Genomic DNA, 12,401 nt, shown 5'->3' with positions numbered 1-12,401 from the left:
CTCTACTGCTCATAAATCGTCTGCTTGCAGCTTAAAGGACATCGCTTCCAAACATTTTGTTATACACCACGTGTGTTGAATAAATGTTTTCGATTAACGAGCATTTAAATAATAAGTAATTAACAAAAGGTTATAAATAAGTAAAACTATGGCTGATGATACCATTGAGGGTGAAGTTAAGCTAAGTTACGACGACAAACTAAAATTTGTGAGCCCTATTGCCAAGCCTATGGCATCGCGCAAACTTGCTAAGAAAATATTCAAGCTGGTAAAGGCATCCTCAAAACAAAAAGGTTATCTCAGAACTGGTTTGAAAGACGTTTTCCGAAGAATAAGGAAAGAAGAAACTGGAATTGTCATATTTGCCGGTGATGTATCCCCCATTGAAGTTATGTGCCACATGCCCGCAGTTTGTGAAGGGAAATCCATCCCATATATGTATGTCCCATCAAGATTGGACTTGGGTCATGCACTTGGTGCAAAACGAGCTTGTGTCATGGTTCTAATTAGACCACATCAAGAATATGAAGAACTATACCAAGAACTTTACAAGGTTATTGATGAAACTGTGTTACCTATTTAAAAATGTTGTTTCTTAATCATTAAACCCCATTTTCATAATAAATAACTTTTCAATTTATTTTAACCACCTGTGATATCTTTTATGGCTTGTAATTGGTCATTAGGTGACATAAATTCATAGCGAGCAAATTCCATAGTAAAACTAGCTTTTCCTGATGTAAGGCGACGTAATTGGGTGGAATAGTTCTTGAGTTCCGACAATGGGGTTTCAGCGTATATCACTCTGACATCTTCCCTATAACTAACATTTTTAACAACACTACGACGATGACTAAGATCTGATACAATAGCACTGTGATAAGATGAATCTACCACAATTTCTAATGACATAAATGGTTCTTTTAATCTTAAACTGCACTTTTTTAAAGTATTCCTCAAGCATTGGGAAGCAGCGGCTGAAATCATAGCAGGTGTAGTACCACGACTAGTTTGAAACTGATCTAATTGAATATTTACATCTATAACTGGGAAACCTAGCAAGGGCCCGTGAGCTAATGATGATTCCACTCCAAATTTTATGGCCTTCAAATGTTCTGGTCTCAACATCCCCAAATTATTTTCACTGTCTGGGATTACAATTAGTTTCTTAAATGACCCTAAATTTGGGACTACATTAGCACTTAGGCCAATTTGAACAAATTGCCGAGCTCCTCCAACTAATTTATCCATCCTGTGTACTTCACTTGCATCTTTACTAGGTGTTTCTCGGTATGACACTTGTAAAGGGCCAAGATAGGCATCAACTCCATATTCTTTCAAAATTCTGTCTCTAATAACTTCTATGTGTAACTCTCCCATTCCAGATATGATGGTTTGACCCCAGTCTGCATTGTATTCTATCCTGAAAGTTGGATCTTCCCTTTGTAGACATACCAATGCATTTTCCAGTTGCTTTTGATAACTCAGTGATGGAGCTTCTATAGAGCAGAAGAAAACTGGATCTGGAACTCTTATGCCTGCCAAAATGGGTTTCACTTCTTCTATTGGCAATTTTTTCTCATTGGAATACAATTTCCTAGCTTTATCAGCTTCGGCCTTCGAGGATACAATGGTATCTCCTGTAATAACTTCCTTTAATCCCATGAAGATGGCAATATTTCCTTGACTAACTTTTGCAACATTTTTAAAATCATTGGCAAATGCTAAAAACAATTTTGATACAGCTTCACTCTTTTCTTGATTAACATTATACAGCTTCTGTCCTTGCTCAAAAGAACCCGAGTACACTCTTACAAAAGTCAGAATTCCTAATCGTTTGTCGTGAATAATTTTAAAAACAAGTCCACAAGCTGAATCAGAGTAGAATTTCAAGAAATTGTGTGTTATTTCTGTTGGATTAGGCAGATAGGATATTATGGAATCTAATAATAACTGAACACCAATATTTTTGTATGAACTTCCACATAACACCACCACACCAGCATTATTTATGGTAATCCTTTTTAGAGCTAACTGAAGGTCAACTTTGGTAATCAATGTTGATTTTTCTAAAGAAATGAGTCTCTCAGCTAATTGATTGTCTAAATCGGCCACACTTTCAACCAAATTTTCTTTCTTCTTTAAATACGTGCCCCATAAAGGATCGGCTTCAGTCAGTCTCAATCTTAAATATTCTTTTCCATCTTCTGATTTATCCCATATAATCTTTTCTTCAGAGATCAAATCCAGAACACCAGTAAATAATCCTGACTTGTTATAAATTGGTTCGTGAATTAACAAAGGTTTGGTTTTCAATTTATCCACAAGTCCAGCAACACACTGATCAACATTGGCTTTGGCTTTATCCATTTTATTTAAATAAACCACTCTAGGAACTCTGTAGATATCTGCTTGAGTCCACACGGTGACCGTTTGGGCCTCCACTCCAGCAGATGCATCTAATATAGTGACAGCACCATCTAAAACTCGTAGCGCTCTTTCTACTTCAACAGTGAAGTCCACATGGCCTGGAGTGTCCACTAAATTAATTTGGTTGTTGTCCCAGTTGAAAGTGATGGCAGCTGAAGAAATTGTTATTCCTCTTTCCCTTTCTTGTTCCATGTAGTCCATAACCGTATCTCCATCGTGTACTTCCCCCATAGCCCTACTATACCCGGAATAATACAACATGCGCTCCGTGGTTGTGGTCTTTCCTGCATCGATATGAGCTATAATCCCAACATTTCTAATCAATTTCTGCTCATCTTTCATTTTTACCGGAATCTTGGTTGGTGTTATGGATCTGCTAGTTAAATATCTAAGTGTCTTATATTTGGGTTCTTTAAAGAAATTGATTAATCTTAATATATTCGAAGTGGTTAATTTCCTCATGTTTCTTTAGGTCCGCACACTCACACTTGAATTTTGAAGCAGAAGACAATAGGCACCAGCTGCAGACTACGCATAATATCCCGCGAAATTCAAAAATGGTCATCTAGAGGTGCGGAAAAATTCTAAGAAGGAATGAGTTCTTCGTGAGAATGTTTTTCTCCGTGAGAACTCGCTATAAACCGTCATAAGTAAAAATATGATTTATGATGATTTATGATTTATTAATAGACCCGTATAAAATACAACTCTTTTGAAACAGAGCGGCTCACCACCATATGTGGGCGCACGGTCAAAAAACAAAACCAAAAACCAAGTTTTAGTCGGAAATAAAATTACAGAAATTTAAAATTTAGAATTAAAAACTAAAGACGAAAAACAATTATAGTAATGGTGATAGTTCATTCAGCTTAGTATTTCTTCCAATAGACTAGTATATGTTTCACCATGTTCAAATGCTCGCACCCTCCCGTAAAACCTAACATGCGCCATTCTAGGATGTCCTCAGCCACTTCCGTCTTCGGGCGGTGAAGGATAATTATGTGACAGAGCTTCATTTTCCCAGCCGCAAAGCTTACAATTGTAAAAGCGCTACAAGTTATTGCGACCCCACGTGTACTTAGAACGTTTCCATACACCAAGGATGTTCTTAACTTGTTCCAGATCGCCATCGTCGGTGTTGAAGCCCAGCAATTCCTCCGTAGATTTCGTATTGTTAAGTGTCCGCCATTCATCGATGTCTTCCTTTATATCCAAGGCCGGACAATCTAGTAGAATGTGTCTGATATCCTCCAAATCATGTCGGCACAATTTGCACGAAGGTGAGATATTATTCAGGAGTTCGGATTGGCGCAGGCTGGTTAGGAGAGCGCCTGAACGTGCGTGAAACAACAAGCCACTAAACCAGGAACCATCATAGAGTGGTTCCGGTGCAGGTTTACTCTTCGTTTTATACACCAAAAGGCTACGTTTTTCAGCAACTTTATTTAGCCATCCCGAACCTCCTTCGATACAGTGACGCTCCATTGATGTTCTGATGTCGATGCTCCCCTCTGGGTACCCTTTCCATAGATCCTATCTAACTGGTCTACTCTCTTAATTAGCTTCGTTCTAATTCCAGCCAGGGCCGGCGGATAATGTGGGTATGGTGGGTAGAAGTACCCACCCGGGAAATTCCGGGTGGGTATTTTACCCACCCGGAATTGATGTCATCAAAGTCGGTACTGTGGGGATAGAGCCACGGCCATTGTCACATAATAGCTAGGTTTCCACTCTCCTCGAAAAGGTTTTGCAACGAATAATAGAGCCATGCCGCCTACATAATAATTTGCACAATTTTCCCGGGACTACGTGTTTTTCCTATCCCCTCCTTGATGAAGTTAGTTCATAAACGGGATCGTATTTAATGGTTTTCGTTGTACCGGCCACAATTAAAAATTCGTCACTGAGAGAAGAACCGCTTTCCCTGTTTTTCCCCACCTTCTTCTTCTCCCCATTGTAGGAGTGAGTCCGAGTAACGCGTGACACTTTTCAGTATAAAAACTGCAGAAGTAAATTTGTAAAATAGGTTATTAAATATAAGTTATTAATTCTAATGAGACAAGCGTGAATAATAAAACGCAGTCTTCGCAAAAGGGTAAATCACAACTTAAACATAGACCTTTGACAAGTTTTTTTTATTTCCCTCGCGTCAATCCCCTGTCTATTTCTGAAAATACGGTAAAGACGGACTTATATCGAGAAGTGATGCGGAAGATCAATACAACACTATCTTTATCTCACGCTTTAAATATCGGTGATGTTGAAAACTATGCACGCGGCACTGCCCCGATTAAAATAGATTGAAGTAAATCATCAAAATCAAAATTTAAAGATACATAAAATGATAAAAGCATAATTTTCATAAGTGTATTTTAACGTTAATGTTTGTCGTCATTAGTATCTCTGTATCAAACATTTATATAAAATAGTTATCAGCTGTTACATTTCTACCTCGCGTTATGAAGTAGGATTGATAAGTGCGTACACTATAACGTTTAGAAGGTAAACGATACTAAATGTATATGACCTATATGATATTGAGTTGATTATTCGGTTAGTAGTGGGCTCTAATGTAAGTGTTCAAATAATAAATAACTGATTCTCCCAAAACTGCTTATTTGACACCAAAGCCATAAAGGCTCCATTTATTTTTTAAATAATTGTAATTTAAATAATCGGTGCCTAATTTAAAGGAACGACGTTTTCTACCACAAACTGGGGTAGGGAAAGTACCCACAGTTGTCAGTACTACGTTTTATAACGTTGTCTCTACCTTTCTATATAATTGAGTTTAAATATTTGTACTCAGATCCTTCAAACATCTTTACACGTAGAGTCATATGAATTTTAAGATCTACATGAAGTCACGCGTCAAAATATTTGGAAAAATTGTTGAATCAGTTCATTTCCGTAAATGCAAAGCGCAGTACAGTTTTTGCATTGCACAATTAATACTATGTGATAATAAATTTGAGAATACTAAATTTTTGTAGTTTTTACCTCTATCAATTTCTCTTAATTAGTATTACATAGGCCTATCGTTTTATGTAGGATAACCCGAGGGGCTGATCACTCCGCGTAATCGGTGTACAGAGCCGTACCTTTGACTGTACTAATGGGATTACGCGTAATCTTTGAAGTCCCTGCCTTTGGCAGTGGTAATCTAAGCGTAATCCGGTGTACAGATTTTCTAAGAGTGGCTAGCCCCTCGGGATAACCCAATAAATCCCCCCCCCCCTCGTCTGACTACCCACCCGAGAATAACACGATCCGCCGGCCCTGATTCCAGCCTGTTGGAATTTTCTGAAGACTATACCAGGAAGCATGTTGGCCGGCAGCAGTAGAAGGCATCCTAAATACTTTAATTTGCTTAGCGCTTCACGATCCCTCATTGTGCTCCAACCCATTTCTCCCTGAACAGCCGAAAAGGGTCCCGCCGATAGGGCACTACGACCCGCTTCTCTTTGGGCATAATCCAAGGCCTTTAGCGTCGCATCCGAAAGAGTAAAAACCTCATTTGCACGTCACCGCAGGGACAGCAACGGTTTTCCACAAAGTACGGCTCACGGTATACTTATCGTAGGAATTTGGTGCCAGGTTTTTTACCGCCCATCTTAACCGCATGGCCTTTAGGGTCAACTCCCTTTCGTGTTCCTGGGTATAGTTGTCTCCTTTCGTAGATAAGAGGACGCCAAGGTACGTATACTCCGTGGTAACAACAATTGGTACATTATGTAGAAAGAACTTATCACTGGTAGCTTCCTTTCCAAAAATCAAAACCTTCGATTTAGCACTTCTGAAGTGCAAACCCTGACGATCCGCCAAAGAAGAAGAAATGTTGAGGAGATTCTGGAGATCAGACGGACTAGTAGCCAAGAGAAGGACATCATCAGCAAATAACAGGGCAGAAACACGTAATCCATCTTCACCATTTACGAAAGCTCCGAAGCCAGAGCTTTCCAGCTGATCAGCCAATGCATGGATGTAGATTGAGAACAGAACTGGGGAGAGAGGACATCCTTGGCGAAGCCCGACGGAATTTAGCATTGGGGAAGTGGTGACACCCTATGCACTATATATGCTGGTAGCGCCATTGTACATGCTTTTCAACTTTTCAATCGTTTTATCTCCAACGCCGAGACCGCTCAAGGTTTGCCATAATTGAGGAAGCCGAACGCTATCATACGCCTTTTCTAAATCCAAGAATCCACAAAATAGTGGTCTGTTCCTCAATCGATACACTTCAATGAGTTGGGTCAGCACAAAGAGGTTGTCCGCTATTCTACGACCATGACGAAATCCATACTGTGACTCATTTAAAAAGCCATTAAGCTCCACGTAAGTGGAGATCCGTTCTTTCCAGATAATAGCGTAAATTTTGTATATAACAGACGTCACTGCTATTGGCCTGTAAGATTCCAACTCGTCTGGTGGTTTGTCTTTTCCCTTGTGGATAAGACTAACTCGCAGTGGCGTAGATAACGCCCCCGCAGACCCCGCAATGCGGGGGGGCCCCCGGCGTCAAGGGGCCCCCAAATTGTCTATGGGACTGTGTACAGTGCAACCGCGCGAGGCCTCATCTAGTTTCTCCTCTTGTAATCTCAAGTTAATGTTTTGCTTGCCTAAAATATTTCTTTATATTTTCTAAGCCGATATGGCGACTGGCGAGCCCAAATATTACAAATACAACAATAACCGTTGCATAAATATCCGAACAACGTACATAGTGAAAGAAAGTAACATATAATAGGGAGTTCTACTTTACTAAATTTTGAAAAGTATCGAGACACGTGTTTTTTAGCAAATCGTTGTTCGTTATTCGTTAAACGCGGTAAATTAATAACTTAATTTCCTGTTAGTTGTTTCAAGTTTCAATTTGCAAGGTAAGGTTAATTCGTTTGCATAATTTAATTTTTGGACTGGGTAGTTTTGGCTTAGAAATCTAAAATTGCAACTTTTGCCTTTGTTTACATTTCAAAAAATGACAATGCTTAATGAAGGAAATAATAGAATGCCTTTGAAACAGAGAAAATAGATTTAGAACGATAGACTCAACTAAAAATTTGTAATCTGCTCGAATCATAGAAATGCCGCCTTTATATTTTTCAATAAAATGAGGACCGGAATGGAAGGCCATGTCATTCCAAAAATTCAAACCCTGGAAATTTCCAAACAGAAGAATAGCCCTTTTCATAAAATAAGCTGCGCTTGCTGAACTTGTTTTATGTAGCTTTATGAAGTTCAGTTAAATTTATACTTCATAGTGAAACGTCATCGATACATCACCCGTGACGCAACAGCAACATCAAAACAAGAACGCCAATGTTATTTTATAGAGAGGCCTATTCATTTTTACCCTAATTTGCCGATTAAAAGTGCATCTAATATTAAACAAAATAGCTTAACGGGCTTATGTGAGTTCATTTCAAGATAATAGTAACAATAATTTTTATCATTAATTTACAATGAGTCATCGAGATCGAGATTCTGGTCGAACTTGGGAGTCTGAGCTCCAGACGCTGATTAACCTTATTTATCTTAATCCTTTAACTTAGGCCTTGCAAGGTGACTTTCTATGTGGCTTCACAAATCCTAAGGCCGTCACTGGCCTTGTATGTCTTGTGGAAAGTCATTTTTAAGCGTTTTTCATAAATTAAAAGTAGGTATGTGTTAACTCTAACTGTAGATGGCGATACGTGTCAGCTCTAACCGTAGATGGCGATAGACTCCGATAGTCGCGACTCGCATTATTATCTGCGAGCCAACGAGAAAATGTCTATTTTTTTAGCGTCGCGAGTACCGCGTTACTAAAATAATTTTGTCTACTAGCTCCTAGTAACGGTAGATATAAAATGGCACCGCTGCCACGAAAATATTTAAGTGGCGCGCAAAAAAGAAAATTAAAAATTGTAAGAGAAGATGAGGCTACGAAACAGCATAAAATTAACTCAATGTTCCACGCTCAAAATTCAAATATAATTTACTCGTCGATCGCAGAAACCTCTTCTACTTTTAAAGGCGATTTATAAATCGAACATGACTCTGTGGCAGCCTGTTCTCATGAACAGGCAGATAAAGAAATGGAACTGAACTTGAATAACAAAATTTCTGAATCGGGTTGGGGATTTGCAACAGAAGAAGTTCAACCACAAACTATCCAGGAAAAACGTTATGAAACACTGCAATTAAGTACGGACAGAGGTCTATATCCAGAATTCTTAGACGACGATACCAAATTAAAAATTCTTTCAAGTGAGCCTTGTAAGCCGAAAGGACCATTTCCAAAAGATACAAGTAAAAGGTTTGTCAGGTCATTTAGCAGTGATTACTATTATTCTTATACAAAGACGGGACAGAAAATAGAAAGATACTGGTTATGCTATTCCCCACATTAAATGGAGTGTACTGTGAACCGTGTTGGCTATTTGACGGTGACGACAAGAAAGACAGCCTAGACAGGTCTAACAATGCCTGGCGCGAAGGTCGTATAAAGGACTGGCAGGGATTAAGTAAAAAGATAAAGACCCACGAAACTAGTGCTGCTCATTTAAATTCATGTATGACGTATAGCGCCTGGAAAAGTAACAAAACTATTCAAACGTTTCTCAGCAAGAGCTCTGACAATTGGAAAGCCATTTTAACTCGAATTTTTGATGTTACAAGATCACTAGCCTTATGCCAACTTCCCTTTCGAGGTCATCGTGAGAACATAAATAATATAGGTCCGCAGTCTGGAAATTTTTTTAATTTTATGGATTTACTGTCTCGGTATGACCCTGTACTTAAAGCTCACATTTCCAATGAAAAAACCCAAAATAAATATTTCAGTCCACAAATGCAAAATGAAATGATTTCTTTTTTAAGTGATAGCGTGTTAAAGAAAATCATTGGTGAAATAAATAAACAACCTTTTTAGTATGAAAAACATTAATGATAACTTTCGTTCCTAAACCCTGTACAATTAACAGAAATGAAAAATGAAGAACTTCGAGATAAAGCTACCAAACTTATCGAGAAATACGAATCCGATTTATCGTATGGTTTAGTTGATCAGGTGATAAGCTTTAAAACCCTAATGTCTCCAGAAATAAAGAGAAGAAAAATGTCGTCCATCAAAGAATTGGCAAAATTTTTATACGTTGACAACACTTATCTTGCAAGTAGTCTGCCAGATATTTGCACTGCTTTTCAGTTGTATTTGACTTTACCCGTTTCATCTGCTTCAGCTGAACGATCTTTCTCCAAGCTCAAGTTAATAAAAACTTACCTAAGAAACACGATGACCGATTCTAGGTTAAGTGCGTTAGCAGTGTTGAGCATAGAACATGAAATTTGCCAGAAACTCGATTTGAACGAAGTCGTCGAAAAATTCATGGCAGTCAAACATAGACGCTTTGCTACGTAATTGAATTTTGCTTTGTGAGTATAGAATAAAATGATCTTGCTAGTTATAAGTGCATGGAGTCCTTATTTCACCAAAAAATGTTTCAGAATTTTAAATTTATTTCCGATAAAGTTTATGGCACAGCGAAAGTATACATGTAATTTCGCGGCATAAGCCGCCGAATACCAATTTAAGGAAGCCCCCCCCCCTCCCCTTGAAAAACCTAAGGGGCCCCCTAAAATAGTTTCGCGGGGGGGGCCCCGAACCCTTAGCTACGCCACTGCTAACTCGGCAAATCTTCCAATCGGCAGGGATGTCACCAGACTCTTTAACGTCATTATAAATATAGCAGACGCAATTTAGTGCCCGAGGACCAAGCGACAAGATGCTCTCAGCATAAATTCCATCAATACCCACAGCTTTCCAACGTTTTAACTTTTTAACTGCACCTTCAAACTCCTTTTGGTGAAACGGATCATTAAGTTGCTCAGGGGATACACTTCTTGGTTCGTTCGACTCTGGATTTCTCGCGGACGAAGCACCAACAGAGCGGTTCAACAGGTCATATTCTAAGTCAGATATATATTCTAATATACGCGCAATCATTGCTTGTTTCTCGTACAGTAGGACTCCATTTTTTCCACGAAAGCCAGTTTTCTTAGACGCTACAGAAGAAGCACTTTTCCGAAGCTTAGACAAATATTTCCAAAACTTTTTCCCATTTATTTTCCCGACTTAACAATATCGTTCTCGACTCGCTTATTGACTATCTTTATTTTTCGAACTACCATCTCCTTAACAGCTTTCTTCGTCTGGAGTAGGGTGGTCCATTTAGCACGGATACCATCTTCAGTTTGCCCCTGGGACTTAGCTTTCCTGTGGTCACGGCTAGCCTGCTGTCTTGAATGAATAGCCTTAGCAATCTCTTTATCCCACCATTTCTTTGGAAGGACACCACGTTTCAAAGTCTTCGAGGGAGACTTTTTCGCTAGATTCATTCGAACAGCTTTCAACAATGCTTCAATAAAGGTATCATAGCTAGGAGCACTTCTTCCATCATATCACGAAAATTCGCCATGGCCTCTTCGTTATCAAAGTCCCAAAACTCCTTTTGCGTGACACAACTAGGAGTCGGAACTGGGCAAACCCGGGAACCAGGATTTGGTTCAATTTCACATATGACCAAGTTATGATCGCTTCCCAAAGTCAACTGCCCTGTTTCGTCAATTTCCATAAGTAAGACTTTTTGAACAATATCTTAACTAAGGAGAATGTAATCAATGGTAGACTTGCTGGTCCGATTGTTCCATGTCGTTCGTCCAACACAACACTCCAACACGTTACCAAATGTGAAACCATGTACTTCCGCAAAAACTAGCAGCAGCTCACCATTATCACACTCATAGCCATCAAACTCCGCCCAATGACCATTCATGTCACCACCAATACAAAAACCTCGAAACCCATTTGATGTGAATTCTAAGATATCTTCACTTAAAGGAAAAGTCCAGGTTGGGTAAAACTTGGATCTATTTGAAAGATCATGTTTAAATAAACTCAAAAATATCAGTCGTAAAATTGTATCTTTTTTTAATGACGAGAAATTAATTTTTAAACGAGCGAAATTTACCCGCCAAGCGAGCTGCCATTTTCTTTCGCCTTCCCTCCGCAGACCGCACGCGGAGCAAACGCGCGCAGGGAACAGAGCGCTGTTATAGCGCAAACAGCGCGTGATTAAAGTCCTAAAAGGTCACCGCGAAACAAAATGGCAGATCGCTTGGCGAGTAAATTTCGCTCGTTTAAAAATTAATTTATCGTCATTTAAAAAAGATAAAATTTTACGACTGATATTTTTGAGTATATTTAAACATGATCTTTCTAATAGAAGCAAGTTTTACCGAACCTGGACTTCTCCTTTAAGCATGTATAGATTTTCTCATTCCATACTCTAGCTCCTTTTCCAGTAGCGCAGTAAACCAAGGCAATAGCCATGTCCGGTTGGGACTCATGGGAAAACCACATATGCTCAGAGCAGGTCTTCAGTACCTTAAGCGAACCGTCGTTACGAGCAAGAACTCCAAGTCCAATACCTTTTTTCACACTACCCACTCGATTTACTCCAAACCACGATAAACCAGGATGCGTAGGTGGAAAATTGCCGTCCCTCAAATGCGTTTCTGACAGGCAGAGAAAGTCCAATTTATTATCAAGAATTGTTGTGGTAACTTCCATCCACTTTTGTTGCGAGAATGCTTGCATGTTCAGGTAACCAAACTTTATAGAACTCTTTACACTATATACAGACACAAAAGCGGTACGTTTTTTCCCACGTCGATTTCCACTGCGTACCTTGTGAAACCGTCTTCGAGACCCATGGAAGATGGTCACATCAGAGGACGGGGTGACTTGCCGGCCTACCGAAACTGGTTCCCCGAAGACAGGCCCGGTGGCACATTTTTTGATGCACCACCACTTCGGTTGGACTTCACGGAGAGACCATTCGAGTACGGCAACGTTTCTGTCTTTTGAGTGTCCGGAGGCAAACTCTGGAGAGCGTTCTTTGACTCAACCCCACCACTTTCCAACG

At 39.4% G+C, this 12,401-nt stretch overlaps 2 protein-coding genes across 2 annotated transcripts; one reads left to right on the top strand and one right to left on the bottom strand.

Moving 5' to 3' along the window:
- Window positions 1–35: 35 nt before the first annotated feature.
- Window positions 36–634, top strand: NHP2 (NHP2 ribonucleoprotein). Its single transcript, XM_090168447.1, has one exon. The coding sequence runs from the start codon at window positions 149–151 to the stop codon at window positions 581–583; it is 435 nt and encodes a 144-aa protein (XP_090024573.1). The 5' UTR covers window positions 36–148; the 3' UTR covers window positions 584–634.
- On the bottom strand, window positions 619–2,910 carry mRRF2 (mitochondrial ribosome recycling factor 2). The gene has a single exon (XM_090168446.1). The coding sequence runs from the start codon at window positions 2,890–2,892 to the stop codon at window positions 643–645; it is 2,250 nt and encodes a 749-aa protein (XP_090024572.1). The 5' UTR covers window positions 2,893–2,910; the 3' UTR covers window positions 619–642.
- Between the last annotated feature and the right edge of the window lie 9,491 nt (window positions 2,911–12,401).

The sequence above is a fragment of the Leiobunum rupestre genome, chromosome 3, assembly GCF_980474605.1.
Source record: "Leiobunum rupestre chromosome 3, qqLeiRupe1.1.hap1, whole genome shotgun sequence".
Classification (NCBI taxonomy): Eukaryota; Metazoa; Arthropoda; class Arachnida; order Opiliones; family Sclerosomatidae; genus Leiobunum; species Leiobunum rupestre.
Note: the sequence above shows the minus strand (reverse complement) of the source record. Positions and strands in the feature narration are given on the sequence as shown.